Here is a 24,372-nt window from a genome sequence, read left to right as displayed (position 1 = left end):
GACTACAGTGTGGCCAACATGCATAGCAGAAACAAAATAACCCATAAAATAACGGCATTTCTCTACACAAGTCCTTAACCTTCACTTGTATGTCCTGTTACTATACTTCTTACTGCCCGTCACTGGCCCAGCTCTTAACTCCCCGCCTCTTTGGCTCCAAAACCCCCTCTCAGCTCTCTATTTCAGGACCCTGCACCTGCTGTTCACACATCCCATTCTGGAAACCAACAGATATTCAGGATTTGACAGCCAGGAAAAAAAAATCGCCCCACATTACACTGACTCAATAATGCAATTAGTCGGCTTGCTGAGGAGAGGAATATTCAAAGTTTCCCTTTGAGTCATCTGAGCTCACAAGTTCATGCTCAGCTGTTTTCGTCTGCTTCTGGTCTAGTCATGCTTTTAATCATAACACATGTCAACAACTAACAAATAAAACAAAAATACTAAATAAAAGAGTTCAAATAGAGGAATGTAAAACTAAAAGGAGTAATAGTATACATATACATTACACACAATACAAAATGACAACAGTAATGTTTTGTTTTGTGAGCACTCTACTGCAATAGTCCAGTCGGTGGCCTTAAGATGTTGCTAACACTTTAAATTCATGTTCATGGTAAATTCTGGGGACCCAGTTTGGAATAGAAACTGATGCAAAAATGAGGAAACTATGCAAACTCTAAACAGAAAGGATCTAGCTGAGATTCTACTCAGAAATCTTCATTGGATTGATATACTATGAGCAGCTCCATCACTGCAACAACATTTTTTTGTTATTAAACTGCAGAGCTTTAGCACAAGTTTGGGAGAATTTGAAATATGCAGAGTGAACAATTTGTAAGTGTAAGTGTTTTCTCTCCACCAATCTCATGTCCTGAACACAAGGTCTACTCAAATACCTTACTTAACAGTAGATATAAAAGTAAATTCACTAGTGTACTAATCTGTGCGCCTTAAAGAAAATTTTAAAAAATATTAGCATGAATTCACATATTGTCAATGCTACGGAGTCCCTGAAGGATCGCGGCCGGAGGATTTTTTGGGACAACTATTGTGTTATTTTTTTGCACTACCCCTGACCTACATTAAGGGAATGTACAGTTGGTGTGTAAGTGGGGTCCACTGACAGACAGGAAAATGCTTTGCAGGTACTACAAAAAACAGAAATGATGTGACGCTTTACACGATGCATATATTGCTCATTACTCTTTTCTAAAGACTGAGCTTAAGAACTACATGGCCACTGGCTGCAGCAGCTGCTGCAGGATGATTATTGCTTTGGCTACATTTTTAGTTGAATCTACGCTGTCATAATTGTATTGAAATTATTTGAACACACATGACAGTTGTGTTACTAATGCATCACAGGAATTTGCTTTAATAGAACACTCAAGCAGCACAACTCTGTCAGTTCAGTGCATTCTCTCAGTGACAGCATGTAGTTAGTGTTACATGCATTAAACCATCTTAACAACCAAAGTCAGTCATGGCTACAAAGGGACAGCTACGTCTCAGTCAGACTTGGCTGCTGTCAGTGAGAGAGTTGTCTTTCGAAATAAAGTCGTACAACGCCCAGCTGAAGAGACTTGGCAAGTAAGAGATTTACAACAAAATGATTTGTGAACACCATCTGATAAGGAACATTGCTAGTCCACTTTAGTAGTAAAGATCATGGACTGAAGTAAGCAGGTGTCAAAATGGGCCAAGCTTTGAACCTGTTAATCCTCACACAGTAAATATAGAACTCCGCTACATTGAGGGTGAACAGCATCATCAGACTGACCGAAACTTTGTGACACATTGTTCACATATTTTACTTAGTGTTGTGTTACAAGCCAGGAGACAATGCCAGCTGAAAGCATGGTTTTCATATTTATGCAGCTCTAAGACATTTTTTTTCTCAGAAAACATGTTTTCATTTCAATGTGTCCATGACTCCACTAAGCAAACATTAAGCAAAACAGCAAACTGCAGCCACACTTCAGAATACACAACGTGGCGATAAGTGACTGACATTAATGTGATACTCATGATGACAGACAGATAATCTGTGTCTGGCTTACGCTAAAACCAGGACGAGAGTTACCAGAGTGAAGAAAAACTCAAATGAGACTATGCTGAATATCTGTGATAGCTTAGTATCAACACTGACCATCCAAATAAAGAGTGCGACATTGCAGCAATCTGCTTGCAAGGCCACAATGCCCTTCTGTGGACTGTGACACAGAGATCTAAAGAGGTAATCTGAGAGCCCAGCAGTGAGCACCGCAACAAAAATAAACTGATTTGAACTACATATTTCATAATGCACTGTGCATTAAATTAGGGAAGCATTTCAACATACAAACTAAAATATGATATGATATCAAGGCAAATATTTTGAGTAAAAATACTCCTGTTAATCACAATACGGGGCAGTAACTGACATCCTGCCGATTCACTCAATATATACCCGTACTGAACATTGGTGTGGGACTATTTCACAGACATATTGCAACAGCAGTGTGGGCAGTACCAGGAATTCATTTCCTGAAAGTAACAAAAGAAGTTCATACTACTTAGTGTTGAGTCACTTAAATCCTTCAGTAATCACCAACCAAACAATCTAAAGTTGGAAAACTGCAATGTGTCAAATGTCGTCACTCAAATTGCAAACTTAGAAATAGGTGGTTGTTTCTAAATAGCATATAATTAATACCAAAGTACCAAAGAAACAACACAGGATAGAGTATTAAATCAGGGATGTAGTGTGAATTCAAGCTACTAACATGGTGACACAGCAGAAGTTTTGCTGAACCTTTACAACCATTTCAGCAACTGTAGTTTCCTCACACAAATCAATAAAGTAAACATCAACATTTTCATTCAATACTAGGCATGGTAAAAATGTGTCCAATAATAAGTCACAGTACCATTCACTAATAATGCATTATTAGTTCCACCATTTGAGGATGAGTCTGTTAGACTTTACACATCTAGACAAAACTGACACTTAGCCAATCTACTGATAGAAATCAGAACTGACCTTTTATTGGATTATAACTTTACTTTAAGATTGAATTGAGCTTTTTTAAATTTCTGTGAACCTGTAAAAATATTGATCTTCAACTCAGTCACAGGTGCAATGTTTCACTTAAAGCACAGCAATCACCCAAATACAAACTACAGAAATGCATAAAACAATCAAAGAAAAAAGTCTGAATCCTAGTAAGTACTGCCCACCAAAATAAATATGGTGGTCAGTGTCAAAATGTTACGCTTCAACAAAGCGGTTTACCTGTAATTGTTTGTTTTTTTTTTCTTAATTTGTTACGTGTTAACTATCATTTGACACCAGAAGTTTTTTCTCTGTGACAAAACATTTGTATATCAACTACCCATTGGGATATAAATAGGTAACAATGCCAGCCACCTGTCCTTGTCAATCCGTGCTCAGTCTTAATAAAGAAAGCCACCCAACACACTAAGTATTTGTCTGTTTTTTCATATATAAAAGATCTTTTACTATCCATTGCTGTGAGTAAATTTATCGCTAGTTGTAAGCTATTTGAGAAGAGGTAAACAGCATCACTTACCGTACGCAGGAACTGAATCTCTTCCTCTCCATCTGCACCTTCTGCCATCCTCCCAAGGTATTACAGTAAAAACCTTGAGAGAAATGGGGAAACTGTTTGTTTCACAGTTCTGCGACTGCTGGTGCCTGTATGCCCACCACATAAGGCAGGGTAACGTTGGTGAAGGTTTGTGAAGGGCAGTGCGTGTCCCCTGCCTCTCCCAGGCTGTGTTATGAGGCAGAAGGATTGACTGCTCATTACAGCTGTTCATTACAGCATCATAAAGAGGTGGAGCAAGCTGACAAAACGGAGGCAGCATTGCAAGTGTTCAAACAGTATTACGACAATTGTTTTTGCACTATTATTTCACTAAATAATTGCACGAAGGTAAAAATTTGACTTTCAAAAAGCAGGAACATTAATAATACTACAACCATAAAATCTGTTTTTAAGATGAGATTCTATAACCAAATTGCAGCGGCAGTGCTTTTCTCCAGTGTGAAATTTTAAATTAATATGTATGATGGTATCATTTTAGATACTTGAAATTTGCCTTATGATGACTTTAACATACTTGAGATTTATCTAATCAGCTATGCATTTTTTTTAGTAGTTTTAAAAAAACTTTCTCCTACCAGGTATTCTTGGGTTACAGGAGAGAAAAAAATAGGCTGTGTTGTTAATGTTTACTTGTGAACAAAAACACATGAAAGCAATATAAAATTAAAGTGATCATTAGAACCGTGTTAGCATAAACAACATTCATGAATAGTTTATTAAGATGTATTATTTACATTTTAGTATCATGTAAACAAGACAGAACTAACAATTGACATACCTGTTTTTAAGTATAAAATGTCTGCTTGACTAGTGTTACATAAAAACGTAAAAATGAAGTAATAGCAATTAATTCAAGCATGCTGTCTATTTTACATACATCCTCAAGAATGAGTTTATAACTTACCTTTACATTCAGCTGTCGACATGCTCCACCACCCCAGTGCTTTCACTGGAAACACGACAACAGGTTACAGAAAAGTAGAGAAAAGTAAACCTAACAAATGAGGTCAAGTGAGGTCAGCTAGCTATCTCCTCAGCTAACTACTGTTAGCTTCTAGCAAATAACTCTTGAGACTGAATTCGTTAACCAAAGAATTGGGTTGAAAGTAAAGAATAACAATACTGACCAAATTAAGCAGAAAGTACCACGGCTGAATAAGTTATTAATCAGGTGTTAATTATTACATGTAAAGTAATAGTTATTAACCACACCGGAGTCCTGACAGGTACGTCGGCGGGGTTATTAACCACGCCCGACGGGTACGTCGGCGGGGTTATTGCATTCGGTGCGGTATCTGGCTGGGTAAGTATGTATGTATGTATGTATGTATGTATGTATGTATGTATGTATGTATGTATGTATGTATGTATGTATGTATGTATGTGGTTATGTCCGGTCCGATATCTCTGCAACCGCTGAAGTCAGGATAATCAAACTTGGCAAAGATCAGTCTAAGGTCCCCTGGTCAGTTGTGGAGTTACAGGTCAGCAGATCAAGTAGGGAGGGAGATACGTACGATGATCTAAATTGATACATATTGCATCAGTTGTAAAGGGAGGACAGGGTTTTCGCCAGCAGAGGGCGTGGTTCTGCCCTCTACTGAGGGCTCATCTCGTTTTTTCCTGTGGAGGGCAGCAAACCGTCGAAGTAGAGCGGCGACCATTTTCAATAGAAGAAGAAAACTGTGCGTCGATTAAACAGTTCCCCCTCTTCTTCTTTCCAAAACAGAGAGCAGTGCCAGGTAAGACCTTTTAGCAATTTTTAAACAGCACTATGCATTTAGTCGTAGTATGCGTATTCAGCAACATACTGTACAAAATAGTATATCTGCACTAAAAAGGTGAAACAGAAAGTCAAACTTTATTACTGTCTGTTATAAATTAGCTTAGCTGGTTGCTAAGCTAACAAGCTACATGAGCAACAGAGCTTGCAGCCAGCTAAGCTAGGTTCCCTTAATGTTACCGTGCAGAGAGTAATGTTTTGACATTGGTTAATGCTTGCTTGTGATTGTTAGCCGCTTGCAGCTGTGAACTCCTAAATTAATCCAAAACTCAAAGAAAAACAAGGTTTGTTAGTTGACCGACTGGATGAAAACGCATTAGAGGCGTCAGTCGGCAGATCATGAAGATTTGTGAGCCTTTATAATCGTGTGTTTTTCGTTGTGACATACTTCAAGGTTGGCACAGAGAAGAAGGATGGATGCTCTCGCACACATGCTTACAGACCCTCTTGATCCAAAAGAGGAAAACGATGGGCAGATCACAGAGGAGTGCATGCTGGGCAACTGTAGAGTTAACCTTCCAGAGGACCTTCTTGAGGACGTGAGTTGTCCTGCACTCACTGATGAAGTGCTGCTCTTTACTGCTCTTTTTCGATCATTTACAGCTCAAGATACTGGGCAAACCATACCTTCATTTTTCTGTTTACCTCTGTTTTTTTTTACAGCCTGAAATTTTCTTCTCTGTGATGAGTGAAAGCACCTGGAGTGAAGTACTGTCAGATTCCCAGAGGCAGCACCTTCGCCAGTTTTTGCCACAGTTTCCCGACAACAACGTTGTGGAGCAAGACAGCACCATCAGTGACCTTTTCAACAACAAAAATTTCAACTTTGGAAATCCACTTCATCTTGCACAAAAACTATTCAGAGGTGCTTCCTAGTTGCTCACTTATTTCCCCACCAACACGTAATTGTATTGTACAGGAAGATTTTTTGAAGCAATGTCTGATCACAACTTTCTTTCTCCTAACTCAGATGGTTACTTCAATCCAGAGGTGGTCAAATACCGACAATTGTGTGCCAAGTCCCAGAAGAAACGACAGTTGCACTGCCTTCAACAATATTACCACAGACTGCTGAAGCAAATTCTCGTCTCCAGAAAGGTTTTGTTTGTTTGTTTGTTTGTTTGTTTGTCATTTTTGTTTAAAGTCTGACATACACAACATACAACCTCAAACAGTTTGTGTGAATTTGTGTTCTTGTTGCAGGAGCTGCTGGACTTTGCAGTTCACAATAGTCTGGACTTTCCACCAAGGAGAAGGTTACCAACCAAGACTCTTGCTGAAATGCGCGAGCCAAGAGTGAGAAGAAGATTAAGCCGCATAATGAAGGAGGTCAAAACTGAGTGTGGAGACAGCAACGCTTCATCTGATGATGACGGTCAGTCTGTTTTTTGATTGGTTTCGCTGCTTATAATAGTTTTTTTTCATTGCTAAAGCCCATATCTAAAATAGGAGTTCATAAGCTGATACAGAAGTAAAATCCTGTAGCTGAATATAAAAAAGAATGTAAAAATAGTGAGAGCTACATAGAGTCAGGCATCAATTAAATACATTACAAGATTATCTGAATTAAGTCTTGAAAATCTGCTTCATGAAGTTTACTGTATCTCTTCATTAGCATGGTTTATTGCATGTGCTTGCAGACATATTATCATGGACTCCAGCACCTCAGTCCCCATCCTCTCCAACACCCACTGTTTCACTCAGAGTTCTTCCCAGCCTGTCCACCCAAGACATGAAGACTACCGGTCAGTGATTTATGCTTTTTCGAGATTATGTTGCTGTAATATTAGAGCACAGATGATATAATGATTAAAAATACATATATTTTTTTAGAAAAAATAGAACTAGGTGAGCATGACTTGAAAGTCATGCTGCAAAACCATCGGGAGAAGAGAAAACGGCAGCCAGTAAGTAATGAAAAGACAATAATGAACAGGTTCGATTTAATCTTGTACAGTATGTCACTAATGGTCGGTTTCCTCAGGACCATCCAGACTTGATAACCTCTGACATTCACCTCGGAGACATACTTTCAAGGGCAAATATTGGTCGGAAGGGGACCATGCGTGAGTAAAATATCTGTGTAATTTAGAATAAGACGTTGACTTCATGGCTCAGAGTTGATGTGTTTATTTGTTTTTATCTCCCAGCACTCTTCGATCTGTCTCTGCCTAAGAAGAAGATGAGAGATGAGAGAAGGAAGAAGAAACTGAGGACAATAAAAGTGGAATCTGAAGATCCATGTGAAACTCTTGCACCTTCAGACACTCCGTCAGCTCCACCAGTGAACCTCATCAACTCCCTTCCTGACACACCGTCTACTCCACTGCAGAACATCAAAGAGGAGTGAGTCTAGAGCCACACTGTTGTCAACAATATTTACAGTATTGTCTGGATGTATTTATTGAGTCTGCTGTTTCCTCAGACTAAAGCAAAGAACCATTATTATTGCAGAATTGTGGAGGAGTGTCAGAGCAGCCCGGTTATAGTTGAGGAAATAGCTGTCAGTTTCTTCAGCTTGCTGGAAAACATCTTAAGGGCAGAATGTCTTGCCAGTACTTTAACGGTATGCACTCATTTCACAGTCTCGCATGTATTTACAGAAATGCGTCACATTTCACACACTATACATTATAACACCACTAATTGATCCCTCAGTTGGAAGAGAAAGTTCAAATGTGGCAGTCCTCTCCAGCCAGTTCCCTCAATGTGTGGTTTTCATCTGCCTCATGTTGGTCTGACTTGGTTCTCCAAGCCCTGCAGTTTCTTGGAGGAGAGACTAAAGGTAAGTAGCTGTGGTGACTCACACTAAAATGATCATTTTCCATCCTGTGTTACTAAAAATAGCCGTCTTTTTTATTTTCTCCACTCTGGCTTGTTTGTTGATCAGATGGCATGATGGCACTCCCCAGCGGCTTTTCTCCATTTGTGGAATTTGTAGATGAATCTCAGCAGTGGAGGTGGATTGGTAAGAGGTTTCGACTGTCAAAATGCCTGGTTGATGTAGTGTTTGGTGTTTAGGATGACTCCATTTGTAGAGATTTACATAGATGCTGTGTTTTAGGACCGACACAGGATACAGAGAAGGATCTCAGTGCACTCTGTCAGCTGTGGCTGGACTCCAAAGATTTTGTTGTCAAGGTATAAATATTATATACCAAACTGACTTTCCGGTCTAACCTTACAGTTTGTGTTATGCTATGCTTTATTTATGGTTTCAATTTTTTGTTTGTCACTGTGGTTTAAAAGGCTTTTTTAATTTTCCACAGACAGAAAATGAAGACATGTTAGAGATGACGTCTCCTACACCAAGACTGTAAGTTTCAGGGATTCAGAAAGTGATGCCAGCATGACATTTCTGCTCATATGTTAATATTGTTTGGTTTCTTTAGATTTGTGCTCAGACAAAACAAGCTATTTCTTATTTTGAACTTTACAAAGGGATTAGTGTTAACGGTAATGTAAGCAGTTAATCGTTCATTCTTTACTTGTCCTGCATTGACAGAATTATTACTGAGGACTGTAATGTCTCTTTTTATGCAGTTCAACCGATTATGTGGTGCGGCCCAGTACTGGAGATGAGAAACAAGTGTTTCAAGTTCAGGTTTGTTTAAGCTGCTGGAATATTTATAACATTTTGCCTCTTTTTTCCTGACATGAACTCTGTAAATCAACATACTTTTTGTGTGTTTCTTAGGAGCAGCAACGATACAATCAGCCACACAAAGCTTTCACCTTCAGGATGCACGGTTTTGAATCTGTGGTGGGCCCCGTTAAAGGGGTGTTTGATAAGGAGATGTCTCTCAACAAAGCCAGAGAGCACACACTGCTCCGCTCAGACCGGCCCCCATACGTCACCATTCTCTCTCTGGGTTCGAATTTACGTTTTTCCAGTTGATTCTGATTCTGAGTGTTGTTGGACTGTTGCGTGCAGAAAGAAAACCACCAACATAGTTCTGAATTTACCGTAATTTCTGTCATTCTAGTGCGGGATGCAGCAGCCAGGTTACCCAATGGAGAGGGAACGAGGGCAGAGATCTGTGAACTGCTGAAAGATTCACAGTTTCTTGCTCCAGATGTCACTAGTGCACAGGTATGGCGGTGTTACTGTCATTTGAGTAATCTGTCAGGTTTGTGGAAGATTTATCTTTGTGTCTGCCTTGTTTTCCCACTTCTCTGTGGTCGATGCTGCCTTTTAAACTGTTGCTTTGTTTTCTATTTAGGTGAATACAGTTGTCAGTGGGGCTTTAGATAGACTTCACTATGAGAAAGACCCCTGTGTGAAGTATGACATTGGCCGCAAACTGTGGATTTACCTGCACCGCCATCGCAGTCAGGAGGAGTTTGGTAAGCAACAATGTGCAAAACACACTTTATCACTGAGCTGTCTAATTTTATCAAGTTTTCTTAAGAAATCTAAATTTCTCTAATCCTGTAGTTTTGTAGGCAACACATACAGAGTGGCTTTTGTCTTTGTTCCACTCAGAGAGAATCCACCAGGCACAAGCTGCAGCTGCAAAAGCAAGAAAAGCTTTACAGCAGAAACCTAAACCAACATCTAAGCCTGTGAGTTCACTGCCTTCGTTTTACTACAGAAAAACCACTGAGCTGCATCTGCTGTTTTACTGTTTACAAAACACAGTGACTGTGCTAGTGCAGTGAAATGAGTCATGTACCTCTTGGAATTTGAAGTTGCTTTCAATTGTATTGTGCCTGAAACCAAATTTGCTGTGTATTTGTATGAATCTTGATCCATATTTATGTTTTAGAAGCCTGGAAGTAAAGATGGAGGCAGCAAAACCCCGGGATGTCTGGAGGCAGGGCAGGATATAGGCTCTAATCCCATGTCACCTCTTCCTACAACACCCACTCCAAACACACCTGGAACCCCCAAGTCACCCCTGCCCTGCACAGCCACCACGCCAACAAAGACTGGAGTCCCAGATGCAATCAAATCCAGCCCAGGGTCAGTGGGACACAATATTTTTTTCCTCTCATTTATCTTGTACAATACATACACTTATTTTTCATCTGTGCGATTTGAAACTGACTCTTCTCTTGCCCCTCTTGCTCCTCCAGTGTTCTTCTTGTGTCTCCTCCCTCGTTGCCTCAGCTGGGAACCATCTTACCCACCAGCCAGGCTTGTCCACCAGCTTCACAGCCAGTTACATCCCAGCATGCCGCTCGGATAGTGAGTCACCTGGCGACAGGCTCTCTCCCTCAGGTACGAGTGGTTTCTGCTCAACCAGGTCTGGGTTCTTCAGCAGGAAGCCAGCAAGCGACGCTGGTACATCAGACCCCTCACCAGATCAGGATGCCAGTGTCAGTGGCAGCCAAGGGCATTTCACAGGTAAACAGAACAACTAATAGGTAAATGCAACACAGGCATCCCTGTTTGTTTTGCATATGCGTATTTATAATTAATTCTCTCTGTGTTTTTTTGCATCATTAGGCGGTAGTGTCTGTGCCTCTAAGGAGTCAGTCTGCTAGTAGTCCAGTTCAGGTTCCAACAACTCTGTCTGTGTCAACTGTAACTGTGGCCAAACCTCAAACCGGATCACCTGGTAGCCCCGCTAACAACCCCACGTCACCGGCTGTGCTACAAGGAGTCGCCAGTCCAAACATCAAACAGGTGAAGCAGTTTGTTTGAACTGTAATATTTAGTCAGTTAAGTTGACTACTAGTTGGGCCTAACAGTCTTCATCTGCAAGAACATCTCCACCAGGCTTGAAATTAGTCATTGCACCCTTTTAAGAGAATGTGGAGAAGCTCCATCCTAAAGCTTCAACAAACTGTCTGCATGTTAATAAATAAATACATTTCACTCGAAGAACACGGATTGCTAAATACTAATGAGAAGCCAGAAAATAAAACTAAGTCCTCATATAACTCCACCTATAGTTTGACAGTGCACGAAAAGAAATGAGGGTTTATGTTTAGTTTAATTTAATTCAGTTTAATTCAGTCTTTGTCTCCATATGAGGAACAAGTCTACAGGTAAAGGAGATGACTGTTAGAGAAAAAAATCCATATCTTAAATAAGTAACAAAGGTAATTCATCGTGTTAATGATCACAAGATTTATCTGTTGGTGGGTTACATATGTTTGCTTTACAGGTTTCCATCACAGGACAACTAGGAATGAAGACTCCAGGAGGAGCAGGAATTCCAATTACGGCTACAAACCTTCGTATCCAGGGTAAAGATGTCTTACGCCTCCCGCCATCCTCCATTACCACAGATGCTAAAGGCCAGACAGTGCTGCGGATCACCCCAGATATGATGGCAACTCTTACCAAATCTCCAGTTGCAACTGTCAAACTGACATCTGACTTTTTGGGCACTGCTGCCTCAGGAAGCAAGAGCATATCGGCTACTCTTCATGTGACGCCACCCCACCCTTCACCGTCCTCTGCCTCCAGTGCTTCGTCCTGTACAGGCGATGTACAGACCACTAAAGCAGGCCCCGTCACCTCGACCTTGCTGAAGGCAGCAGGAGACACGGCCATACGTTTGATGCCCACGTTGGCCGTCAGTGTCGCTGATCAAAAATCTAGGACCTTCTCCACCGTGACCTCTCCTGACAAGAGTGGCGCCACCATTCGGATAATGCCAGGCCTTGGTGTGATCCCACAGAAACAGGGTCAGACCATCACAATGACAACCACCACTGGCAGCAAACCACTCACCGCGTCCACATGTGCTAACGTAGTGACAATGGCTGCCAGTGTTGTTGCTGGTGCGAAGGGGATCACAGTGGCTCCTGGAGCTTCAGGCTCACCTCTGACACTGGGAACAGCTACAGCTGCTGTGCGGCAAGTCCCTGCTACAGTTGTTACTACACAAACGGTAAGGCAGTTATTTACTGCGCATTTTTTAAGGAAATCAGTGTAAATCATTCCCTTTCAGTGAGCGTACAGTTTATATTATGATTGTGGTAATACACCAGAAATCTACACTTTATATTTTTGACTAAGAATGTCAGTTTTTGGCAACCAGGTTACATTTTTCTTGATGTACATGTACAGTAAGAGGCAGATTTAGGTTTTTACTGACAGATCACTAGATCACACAGTATAAGTGATGCTGACGAGGCTGTTGTTGTGTATACTTTGTTGTATAAAGTCAACCAAATGTTTGTCTAGGTCACATACCCAGTTTAAAGTATATCAATATATGACAAGCCTCGCACTGAGGTTTAAGTTTGCCAACAACTTCCTCTTTCTGTCCTGTCAAACAATGCAGATATTATTTGTTTTTAGTGCTGCTGAAAATTAAAATCTGTAAAGTTGTGACTTTAGTTACAGTTAGATGCCAGAGTGATATGAGAGCTGACTGCAAACACAATCTGTATTTAGATCTGTGACTGCAATTTAATTAGTTTTGATCAGGAACTGTGACTTCCTGCATTGGATGGTTCCTGCTAAACGCCTCTCTGGACAGATAATGTATTGATTTGTATAGTTTAACCAGAGCAACTAGAAACTCATCAGTAAGGAATGCATCAATATGTCATTCACTGTCTCCAAACACAAAGTCTACTTCCAATAATTAAATCAACTGGGCTGTGAGTTGTTGCATTTTTAATCATGTGCTGTACTGAATGGTGTATATTAGCGCATTCTCAGCAATGGGCATTTTGACTTTGTCACTGCGTTCTCCATTATTTATTGAAGAAACTCTGCATCGTTGCTTTGGTACTTAACCATGCTCGCTAAAAGTCACATGACACAAGAACAATCCTTTTCTTTGATTCTGTAGGGGAAACTACCTGCGCGGATCACTGTGCCTCTCTCTGTCCTCAACCAACCGCTGAAGAGCAAAAGTGTTGTGACGACACCCATTGTGAAGGGGAGCCTTAACACAAAGTAAGTCTGCAAAAGTATTGAACAAATACAGAATCTCAACGTGTAGATTAAACTCAGAAGATCAAATTAGTTGCAGTGAGACAGCAACTATCTTAAAATAATTTTTGTTTACGCCATAGTGACAAAAGTTTCCATTTTAAAGCCTCTTGAATACATGTCTTTGTCATTTTAGTTTTCTACACTTATGAGACAGAAAACTGACATTTTGAGTGCTTTTCATCTCCTTTCTGAGCAGTATCAGCAGCCTTGGCAGGAACATCATCCTGACCACTATGCCGGCTGGAACGAAGCTGATCGCGGGAAACAAACCAGTCAGTTTCGTCACGGCGCAGCAGTTTCAGCAGCTCCAGCAGCAAGGACAGGCCACACAGGTTATCATGCATTTCACTTTACACGATGTTTTTATTTTGCTATTGACAGACAGTGTCATCAACAAAATGGAGTAATGTATTTTATTGCACCTGTTCATTCAAGACCAGTTTTTATGCGGGACATAATGCTGTGATGTTGATTGAACATCGCTCACATGCTAACTTTTAGCCATGTAAAATGCACACAGATTCTTCTACGGTTTCTTTCTTCTCTCAGGTTCGTATCCAGACAGTTCAGGCGCAGCAGCTCCAGCAGCACATGGCAACAGGCTCCCCGAAATCCGTTTCAACAGTTGTAGTTACGACGGCACCTTCACCCAAATGTGCCCCTGATCCTCCCCCTGCTCCTCAACAGTGATCTCATGTTGTTGGGTATCAATGAATCTTAGGTCCAGTGTGTTATATATGTTAAGAATTATGTGTTTGTTTTATTGTTGGAAGTTGGATAATGCCCACAAAGCTCTAATTTTTCCTCAATCATTGACCCTGGACTTGTGTTCAGATTTGCATGATTTCCAGGTAACTAGCATCATGTCTCATTCTGAAATTTGTCTGTCAACAAAATCTCCGGAATTTCAGTTTTTTCATTGTTATACTTAAAAGAAATTGTAACAATAATAAGGCAGATCGCAGTCTTTGCATAGAAATTCCACTGCGAGGTTTGTTCTTTCCTTCAGTGGTTGACTAACTCTGTAAAGAACTAATTTCTCAGTTCTGTTTGTCACATCTTTAAATGTTTCATATGAGGTATTGTTAGCAAATATGCAGTAAGTGGGAGTTGTTCTGACTTATTTTAGTGTTTGTGATTTACTTGTAAATATACTATTTGTTCTCTTACAAAGCGTTGGATTTAATTTGACAGCAGACTTTACACACACACACCAAGCATTTCAGGTTACAAAATTACATTTCTAAACTTACAAAATATTTGAACAAAGAATGGTAACCGATCACATTTAAAAACATTTGGTTGTTATTTTTTTGTACAAAAAACATCTGTAGTACATTGTGCAAAACCTTTATAGAGCATAGATTTTTTTTTTCTTAACATAGAAAATGAAATCTAATTTCAGTACAATTTAAAGAATCACAGTGATGCCTTCACTCTTCCTCTGACTCCTCAAGTAAAGCCTTCTGAGAGCCTGTTTTTGGGGATGTGTTTCGCATTCCGATCTCTATGTCCCGGCTCTCTGCTGAGAATCTTGTCAAAGTCCTATTGGAACAAGACAAAAAGACTTTAATTAAACAAAAAAAATAAAAACAAACTGCAGACGGAGTACACAACAGATTTTCCTCCATTTTCTCACAATTCATGAATCACGAATGTGTTCCCGCATGCGTATCTTGCAAGAAAAGCCACATATTCTAAATATAGACAAACTCAATAAATAGAGCTGTACGTTTTGATCAGAATTCATGCTGCAGAGATGTGCATACATTTCTACCGACTGCAGAGGATTGCAAAAAGTATTAATGCACCAGTGAAGTACAAGAAGAAGAAGGCAAATTTGTGTATTCAAAGGCGTATGCAAATATCCTTAAGGCCTTTAAACCCTTTAAGCAGTTGTTTGACCTGCTAAGACCCGCCGGCCACATATAAGGACTTTTTTTTCCCCCAGAAAGAGCATATTGTTAGTAACAACAACATTATTAATAATAATAATATAAATACATAACACAATAATCAGCTATTTCACTTATTGATTACTCCTTATCCAAAAAAAAACTAGAAGAAATCTAAAATGCAAGCCCAGCCTAAGCTCAGGTCTTAAGAGGCTACGACAGTAATCATCTGATCTTCCTGCACAGTTAGTGTAGTTTGGTGAGAAATGTTGAATGTAAACAAAACCATGTTGACTATAGAAACTTTACTTCAAAGAAAGTTTAAAAGAGCAGAATAAAAGGCAAAAGGACATGCTCTCTGTTCAGAGAAAACCTTATTTTCTACTGTTTATTAAAACTAAATATTAACAAGATGCTAAAGAAATCGTTCAACCAAACAGTATTTTCTTCAAATATGTGGTAGTTTGTCTACTTAAAAATGTAAACACGAATAGAACTTTCAGGTAGGTTGTCCGGAGGGATAGGCTTTTGTATTTACATTTAGAGTGAACATTCAATTTCTTCTTTCATATTTTTTTCTTTTCATTATATCAGTATTAACAGTCCAAGAGTTTGCCCTTTATGTGAATCAAACTGAGTGTTTTTTTTTAGCATAGTTGGTAGCACTAACAGACTTTCAGAGACCAGTAACTTGAATGACCTGCTAGTGAATATTTCCTCACAATGAGAAAAACAAACCTGCTTTTATTTACTTCCTCTTCCTGTACAATTAATCACAGCTGCTAGTCTGAAAAGGGAACCTGTGAAATCATCCCATCTTACCCAAATACTTTTTCATTAACCAATCACTTCTCTGGCACAAAATAAGATAAACTTTATTGATCCCACAGTGGGGAAATATATAGGCTGAAATGTTAACTTGTTCTACATTTAACAGAATGACGACCTGAGGTAATATATCTTTTTTTATAAATATAGGCCATGTAGCCATCTTGTAAGCAAAGAAGTGGATTTTTTTTATTTATTCATGTTTTATCCTGCTCTGCATACCCCTACGGTGGCCATTAACTAAACTACTGATTTTAGTTTTAAAGCCTGCATAGGTAAAGGATGGGATACTTACAACCAAACCACAGATGAGGTGCAAGCCACTAGGAGCAGAGCAATAGCTAAATGCCAGCAGAAGCACATTGTGACAAACATGACGTTGTCGTGCAGCTTTAAGTCCCAGTCTGGTCCACGTAGGGGGTAAAGTACAAATCCAATCTGGAATGACAAACCGTTGATAAAGAAATCTGACAATTATAGGTGTTCACATTACTAGACATCGTGTTTAATAGGTGCGACGCCACTATGACACATCATTGTGTGGTAAGAATTGATAGTGGCTCTGAAAACTCTACATTTGACTCTTCACACGTTACGGCTTACTGAGCGTCTCATTTTGCTACTCGCCTGGTAGAACCATGAACCCTGCAGGATGAACAGACATGCCCTGAGCAGCTCCAGAATGATGTTGTCTCGTATGAACACCTCCAACATGGTGCTGGCTGATCCACTGAACACTGCCGCCAGCAGCAGGGAGTGGATGTGAGCATCCAGAGGGGCGCGATTGTGCACGTGGTAATAGAACAGGAACCCTGGATCGCAGGGGAGACACAGAATGACACAGTTCAAATGAGCATGAAGGCAAGGCAAGGCAAATTTATTTATATAGCACATTTCAACAACGAGGCGATTCAAAGTGCTTTACAAAGACATTAAGAACAGAGGATGACAATTATTAAAAGAAAAAAGAAAACATTTATGAAATCATTAAAAAAAAAAAAAGGTTAGAACAGTAAAGAGATCAAAAACAGAAGTCAGAAAACAAGGTCAATTATTAAAAGAAAAACAGAACAGTAAAAAGATCAAAAACAAGAGTCGGAAAACAAGGGCATGTGAGCAAACGTGTAACTAAAACCTGACTTCCTTGAGGCTTACCTTCAACAAAAAGTGCAATGGAGAGAGTGAGCCGATCGATACCAACTGGCAGCATTTTGGATGCTGTACTGGCAACTAAAGCTATCCCAAAAATCAAAAAGAACAGATACATAGTGCTGTGCTGCCAGTTCATCAGCTTGACCCAGGTACCGTTCTCGTAGTCGAAGAGGTGAGCATGAGGCCCGTCCACCACAAACTGTTCCACCATAATACCTGTGACAGGACAACATCAGGTAAGTGACACGAGGCGGGAACACGCTTAAGTGATGGAGACAGACTTTGAGGAAAACTGACCAACAAACGAGGCAAAGATTGTGAATCCTCCTTCGAAGTATTCCATTCTTTTAAATAAAGGCGGCATAGCTCGTCTTCCTTTAAGCTGATTCTTCCTCCAGTAGTGTTGGAGAATGTGTTTCACCGTCAGCCAAAAGCCATAGATGAGGAAAAAACTGCCCGGGATGGCATGTCCTCCAAAGTTGGCCATTCCTAGGCCTGGAAACATAAAGAGTATACCTTTGAAATGTCATACATACATTACTGTTAAGCTGGTAATATTCAAATTAATGGAAAATAAGCCGTCCTAAAAAAAAGACACAGCAAATTTATAAAATTATAAAACCCTTTCTGGCCTTAATTTTACTTAAGATCATGTGTATTTGTTTGCCTTTTTAATGTTTAATGAACTTACACGTGAAAAAACAGTGAAAACACCAACAAACGTGGTCAAGTGATACTAGAATACAAATAATAGCGTCACAAAAATGGTCATGATTAGTTTGGTTTTGATGTATAATTTGATCTAACAAATCGTGTCAAACGTCAATAGTGCTGTAAAAGGAGGAATTTGGCTTCAGTTTGCAGGAGTGTATTGTTGTTTTTAAATCATGTCAATAACAGATTCACTTGTAACTTTACAGCAAAATCTTACAAATGGATTTACTTTGGAGAAACTGTAAAATCATGTGTGACAGCTTACAATACTTATTGAAAATATACAGTAATGAAATCACTTTTATTCAGCATTTTGTTTGTTTTTTTGAAAACTGTTGCAGCTATGAAAGATATGTCATTCACCAATACATCTAGAATTATGGAACCAATGCTAATTGCCACCAACTATGTCATTTAAAAAAAAAAAATTACAGTGGTAAACTTGAATTTAACAGTTTTGTCTATTTTTTAAATCATCTGTTAAATTATTCCTTTTTTGCTTTCCTTTTAAATATTTTTTACAGTGTACATAACACTGTTTATCACTCTAACTAAATAGTTTTATTCCTTTAAAGGTAAAAGGTCTCAGCTTTGAGGTTAAAGTCCAGGCTCGTAAATTTATTTTATGACATTTTAATCCACAATGATTCCCAGTAATCAAGTGTGGAAAGAGAGTGAACTAAAAAGAGCAGACACCCATAATGAAAATAAAGGTTGCTTCAGAATAACTGTCATTTATATAGATAGCTACTAATTCATAAATATAATATAATCTTGCCTGCTGTTTTAAACATACAAAAGAAAAGAGCAATCATTTGTACTTGGCATTTTATCCAACCGGGGCAGGTTTTGCTCATTTGTTTTACAAAACTGAAATTCAAATCAAACAATCCTGCTTTGTCTATGATCGTGCTGTCCATCTAAGTTCAAACAAACCAAACAGTTATTGAATTTCTATCTTAGTTGTAGCAACAAATGCTGAATTCACTGACTAAGCTACAGATAAATATAAACTGCTATGCTAGGTGCTTTCAGTAAAATGGTTACACTGACGTATTTATGTGAAATGTAAAATTGGACGCTTTTTTTGTAGCATAGTGATGATTCATCATTTTTCCAAGGTTGAAGCTTTTTATAGTTGACTCTAACTACCTCTTGTTATGCTCATGAAGTCCGGGCGTGTTTTAGACCTGCATGATCAGTCAGACTAGTTTTTCTTGACTAGCCTTGCTTGACCTGACGTGGCTGCACCATTTGCTTCTTCCATTCACATTTCATACATTCTGAAACATTTTCACATCATTTCTAACAGATACATACAGGTACAAAGATGCAAGACTGTAAAAGTAAGCCATTACAAACATTATTTCTAGCCTGCTTATAGATTTAAAACGTAAGTAAGCTGCTGCAGAACTGTCCAGTTACATGTAGCACGTGTTGAAATAAGCCCTTATTCTGACAGTTATGCTTGATAAAATGTACATACCTTATTTTTTGCTGCTAATTCCCAAAGTTCTGGGTGAATTGTCGCAGGTGTCAGCGTGAAAGCTCTCTGGTCTGTGCAAACTGCGCACACCTGTTGCCTGCAGCTCCAACATGTACTGTCACAGCTCATCGCCCCGCCCTTCATTTGCATTAGTTTCAGCGACCAAGGTGCATCCCTTTAGGAAACAGGCAGATAAACAATACCCGGCTAAAGATCTTTCTTTCTTTTTTCTTTTTTAAAATTCAGGTCTTTATTTAAAACCAAGAACATTTACTTCAACAAATGTCACCTTAAGTGTAGCCATTGTGTGAAAATATGAGGAAATACATTTAGAGCACAGCAAACTATATGGACATTGACTTGCTTTTTTTCTGATAAGTTTGGTGTGAATAAAGATTTTTATTGTGTTCTAAAATCTTCAGTGGGAGAACTTAGGCACAATTTGGTTAATATATAAGCTGTGTGCACAAGGAAAGACAGCAGCACTGGCCTGTTTAAATGAACTTTGCACCCACTTCCAATACATTTTTATTGTCCTCATTATCATGTATAAAAGATGATCATTTGCCAAGTGAAGTTACACTAGGGAGCTACTACAATTAAAGCTGAATGTTATTTTTTTTTTAAAAGACAAATAAATAAAAACTGAAGCCAATAAGAAATTCCACATTAAAATAGCTCTAATGTTCATCGTGCTCACATTGAGTTTAAAGTATCACACAGAATAATTTCTTCTCTCGAAATGGGTTCTCGGATGAAGGCACCGGCATCACCAGGGGGTCCTCTTTGGCATGAGCTTCACAGTAGGCCATTAAATCAGCAGCTGCTTTGGATACCTGGACAGAAAGGTTGTGGTAATGTGCATCCGTGCATTCAAAAAGGGGGAGGATAAGAAGTTTTATTTTAGCTAATTTATTACCATTCATTTAAAAATCAAAACACACATGTCTTCCCAAAATGTGGATGTATCTTCTATTGAAACACAGCAAAACAAACTGGTTTGCTTTGACTGAAAAGGCCAGATTGGTCAGAAAATGATGACTGTACTTTATATTTTTATACATTACTTATTAAATGACTGATGAGTATACGTGAAACTAAACTGATTCTGAAACACAAAGAAGTGAGAAAAAGTGCTGTTTTCACACAGCATGCTGCTATATTCCATTATGTGCAGACTCACCATCATCCTCTCTATGTTCACCTCCAGTTTCAACTGCTCTACTGTCTTTCGAGCATCTGCAATCTTGGCCATGTTGTTGGACATCCTGCCCCTTCCCACTAAAGTCAGCCAGCCTGCAGCAAACCACAAACAAGACATAGCAGTATGCATCACTGATTACTGAGTTAAAGAAAAAAAAAAGATGACTACACGTCTAAAGGGCACACACACACACAGCAAACATAACAGGCGACAAATTATAGGCGGTATCTGCGCCAGTGGTTAGAGTCTGTTTCAATTTGCTTGTTAATTCTGCTCCCTGGGTCTCAGCTGCAAGTGGTGCAGGGAAGGTCTCAGAGGAGGAGGAGGGCAGGGGAGCGGAGGCAGAGCAGCCCTCCCCTGGGGTGGCATCCGCTAGCTGAGAATGTAAATACACCTAACATTAACATGCTGCTCCCACAGAATATGTTTATCCCATGTTTGCAGAATATGTTTATCAAAACTGAGCATTCAAAGTTGCTGCTGACACCGTCTCTTTACATTTCTGTCTACACAGCCGCTGCTACGTTGCTCAGATGCTCATGCAAGATTAATCTGGCTGAGCCTCCTATCGGGCAATATATGAAAAGAGTCATAAGTCAACATAGAAAGACTGTTTATTTAATATGTTAGCGTCTGTTAGAATCAATAGGAATCTCAATGCAAATAGTTTCTACATACTCATGCTGCCAGTATCAACACATACTCAGATATATGGGCTGTTCTAAGCTGTTTCCATGCAACTGTACAAAAGTAGATAAAATATAACCTGCAATTTCTCAAGATTTGTTCTAACTCATAAAAATTTCCAACATGCTCACCACCAAGACTGACAGCAACCGCTGAACTCCTCGTAGGAAAGCAGACCTATCTTCAGCAGGGTCCGCCACACAAACTTCCAGCAACAAACAAAGTGAGATTGATGGCAAAGATGAGGAGGGAGGCTTCAGTAGGTTCCCTCCTTCAAATCATTAGCCGAGGTTCTGCCTCCAGGATGGGCTTTGTGCAGCAGTTAAAGGCAACATGTGGTGTGACCTTCATCTCTGGAGTCTCTACCACTATCAGCGAGATACAGGAGCTCATGATCTGAGGTGGACCAATAAACACAGGTTTAAAAAAAATCTACGTGAACCAGAAATGTGGTTATAATGAGTTGTAAAGATGTAAAATATATATCAGTAACAATAAAAGACACCATATGGGGATAATCTCAAGAGAAGAGGCAAAGTTGTTATCTATGGCTTTTATTAATTTTCCTGATTGTAATTTATTCAAAGAAGAAATATTACATCTGATCACATTTTGGAGATAAATTTACAAAGTTTATTTATCTTTGGTCCATTTCATTGTATGATGAAAAATTTACAAATATTCAATATTTATAATCATATTCATATTTATTGTTATCATGTTTATTTAAAATTCTATTATTATACTTCAAATAAAATGCATAATATGGTTGAAAATGAGTGGTGGAATTCAAATTCCTACAAAGGTCATCAGCGTAAGTTTCTGCTTCATGTGGTTTCACAGTATAAGAAATAATTTCTCCTTCAGCGGTTTGACAAATTTTGCATTTTTTTATACAGTTACAGTGATGCTATTAAAGGAAATTATCTTAAATTCAAGATTCAAGGTTTGTTTATTGATATTTCTTGTTTTGAATACACAGAAAACTAAATGCTGTTCTCCCAGTACTAATGCAGTGCAAGCAAAACAACACATATAAATAAATACCTATGAAAATACACTAAGAAAAATAGATTAAACAATCAGGAAATTTAGGTGAGAAATTTGGACAGTTCTGATAGTTTCCTAACCTGTTGTTTTTTAAAAAATATTTTATAATTTAATCTGCTTGGGTTATTAGATGGTGTGTTGTGCAGATTTACAGTATAACAGTGATAAAATATGACAGGTAACATGCTTCTGTGTTTCAAGAGAGGGTGTGCAAACTGAAGAAAAGTGACTTTTAAAACTCCAAACAAATATCTTAAGAGCCTAATTCTCTCCTGCAAGATATACACAGGGACTACTGGGCTAAATCTCACAGTAAATTTGCTCAGTAAGTGGCTGAGCTTTGTTAAAGTCAGAGTTTTCTCAGACAACAGAATTATTCGTCTCCTGCTGTAGCTGCCTCTATAAGGCTGCCAGTCTTTCCTGTAGAGCTGACTTATTCGACAGAGCAGTGGGGGGCAAAGTGGCAGCGTTATGGAGGTAAATGTCAAGTGCCTCATTAACATTTGTTTCCCTGTCGTAATTGGTCTCTCTTTATGAAAGATACGGGACCTTATGAGGGCACAGAGCTGTTGCTTCGGCTAACCAACTGTCTACAAGGGCCGAAATATATAAGCTGCCCAGATGTGTTGCATATTTCAAGTAGAGAATGTTCATATCCTTGATTAAAAAAAAAAACAACTTAAAATTGATGATAATTATGTTTATATACTCCAGCCATCTCTCCAGCCAGCCAGCCAGCATGTGTCTTCTTTCATACTGTTCAGCTCTGATAGATGCTACACCGTTGGATCGATGACACCAGAGAGGAGATGCACATAATCATCACAGTGATTTACAGGTTCTGCAATTATTTTAACATTTTACAGACGAGTGTCCAAATTTTATTACCTCTTCAGATCAGATTTTGACAGAACTTTTGACAGATTTATTTTTAACAGCTGCAGGATTGCTGTTATGTCAGAGTCAGCCAAAAATGTGTTGTGCTTAATGATTAGGTATGAAGTCATGGCAGTGCTATTGTTGTCTCACTCTGAACTGCAAAAGGTTTCCATGACTTCGGCTTACAGAAAAGGTTACACCGAGGTACTTCACATGATTCTACTTCAAAAACATTTCTATGAAACATGCATTTATAACCTTAATTGAAGCCATTGTCATTAAAAGAGAGAGATAAATTGGAGAATGATACATTTGCACTTTAATGCATAGTGGACAGGTTAAGAAAATAGATTTCTAAACGTGTTTTGACTCTTTACAACTACATTAGTAGCTCAATAACTTAACTGAAAAGTCAAAATTCCCTTTTGTGCAGGGCTCTGACTGCAACCCAGGGTAAGGTTTTAATGTTATCATACAGTTTAAGAAGCCTGACCCCTAATTTTATAAACGAGTCAATGGTAGAGTGTAGAAACAAGCCCAAATAATTTATTTCAAAATTTTACCTGCCAGAGTCCTAGCTCTCCTGGATATCCCTAATCATTTATTTTGCCATCTCATTCAAACCGCAAACCAGTTTTTCTAGTTTGTGGCACCTGCTGCACAGTTTCTAGCACACTCTTCTGTATTGTATAAAAATATCACATAGCAATTCATTATCAACAGGATGCAGAAACCTTCTTAGCTTCATTCATTTTATATTCTTATTTTTCTTGTTGTATTGAAAAGAAATACGTATGCTGGGTTATATACCTATGTCTTTTTGTGGGTTTTTTTGTTTGTTTATTTGGTTGAAGTCTGTCATTTCTAATTGCTCTATAACATGTGTGTACATTTTCTCAACTTGCCTGTACTTTTAAAAAATGTATTTAATTTCACTTTTATCCTGCTGAATATGTTTTAGCATTATTTTATCTCCACATGTGGCTTTTGTTGCTGTTGTTGTAGTTCTGGATAACCTTTGTGTGATCATCTGCTATATAAATTAATGTATTGGTTTGCTTTTGACATGTGCAATTATGTAATGCAAACATAAAAATAAGGCAGTGCGTTTGCATTTCATGTGCATGTTTAATATTCTATATCAGTGCATGCTACGTGCAACTAGCCATTG

General features: G+C 38.8%; 4 protein-coding genes across 4 annotated transcripts in view; 1 reads left to right on the top strand and 3 right to left on the bottom strand.

The window, feature by feature from the left end:
- The window catches only part of LOC110948811 (ryanodine receptor 1-like), a 51,674-nt gene extending 47,893 nt beyond the window's left edge, over positions 1–3,781 (bottom strand). The window contains exon 1 of the mRNA XM_051937541.1: positions 3,579–3,781. Within this exon, the coding sequence (XP_051793501.1) occupies positions 3,579–3,626 (48 nt within the window). The 5' untranslated portion in view covers positions 3,627–3,781. The remainder of the gene's footprint in view (positions 1–3,578) is intronic.
- Positions 3,782–5,248: 1,467 nt separating this feature from the next.
- Positions 5,249–14,479, top strand: nfrkb (nuclear factor related to kappaB binding protein). Its single transcript, XM_051937224.1, has 26 exons — positions 5,249–5,359; positions 5,795–5,939; positions 6,064–6,265; positions 6,371–6,498; positions 6,604–6,775; positions 7,041–7,145; positions 7,234–7,307; positions 7,385–7,466; positions 7,551–7,746; positions 7,855–7,966; positions 8,059–8,185; positions 8,291–8,368; positions 8,465–8,541; positions 8,670–8,716; positions 8,944–9,004; positions 9,098–9,272; positions 9,387–9,493; positions 9,624–9,747; positions 9,887–9,966; positions 10,170–10,366; positions 10,480–10,750; positions 10,853–11,032; positions 11,517–12,248; positions 13,161–13,267; positions 13,503–13,638; positions 13,856–14,479. Exons 2-26 carry the CDS (start codon positions 5,814–5,816, stop codon positions 13,994–13,996), a joined length of 3,837 nt encoding a protein of 1,278 aa, XP_051793184.1. The 5' UTR covers positions 5,249–5,359; positions 5,795–5,813; the 3' UTR covers positions 13,997–14,479.
- tmem45b (transmembrane protein 45B) lies at positions 14,235–19,771 on the bottom strand. The gene is made up of 6 exons (XM_022190525.2): positions 19,382–19,771; positions 17,479–17,676; positions 17,185–17,397; positions 16,657–16,841; positions 16,325–16,467; positions 14,235–14,851 (listed from the first exon to the last, which is right to left on the bottom strand). The coding sequence occupies exons 2-6, from the start codon at positions 17,666–17,668 to the stop codon at positions 14,740–14,742; spliced, it is 843 nt and encodes a 280-aa protein (XP_022046217.1). The 5' UTR covers positions 17,669–17,676; positions 19,382–19,771; the 3' UTR covers positions 14,235–14,739.
- Positions 19,772–19,896: 125 nt separating this feature from the next.
- Positions 19,897–21,632, bottom strand: gng8 (guanine nucleotide binding protein (G protein), gamma 8). The gene is made up of 3 exons (XM_022190524.2): positions 21,404–21,632; positions 20,565–20,677; positions 19,897–20,217 (listed from the first exon to the last, which is right to left on the bottom strand). The coding sequence occupies exons 2-3, from the start codon at positions 20,646–20,648 to the stop codon at positions 20,089–20,091; spliced, it is 213 nt and encodes a 70-aa protein (XP_022046216.1). The 5' UTR covers positions 20,649–20,677; positions 21,404–21,632; the 3' UTR covers positions 19,897–20,088.
- Positions 21,633–24,372: the final 2,740 nt, after the last annotated feature.

Source organism: Acanthochromis polyacanthus, chromosome 17, assembly GCF_021347895.1.
Source record: "Acanthochromis polyacanthus isolate Apoly-LR-REF ecotype Palm Island chromosome 17, KAUST_Apoly_ChrSc, whole genome shotgun sequence".
Classification (NCBI taxonomy): Eukaryota; Metazoa; Chordata; class Actinopteri; family Pomacentridae; genus Acanthochromis; species Acanthochromis polyacanthus.
Note: the sequence above shows the minus strand (reverse complement) of the source record. Positions and strands in the feature narration are given on the sequence as shown.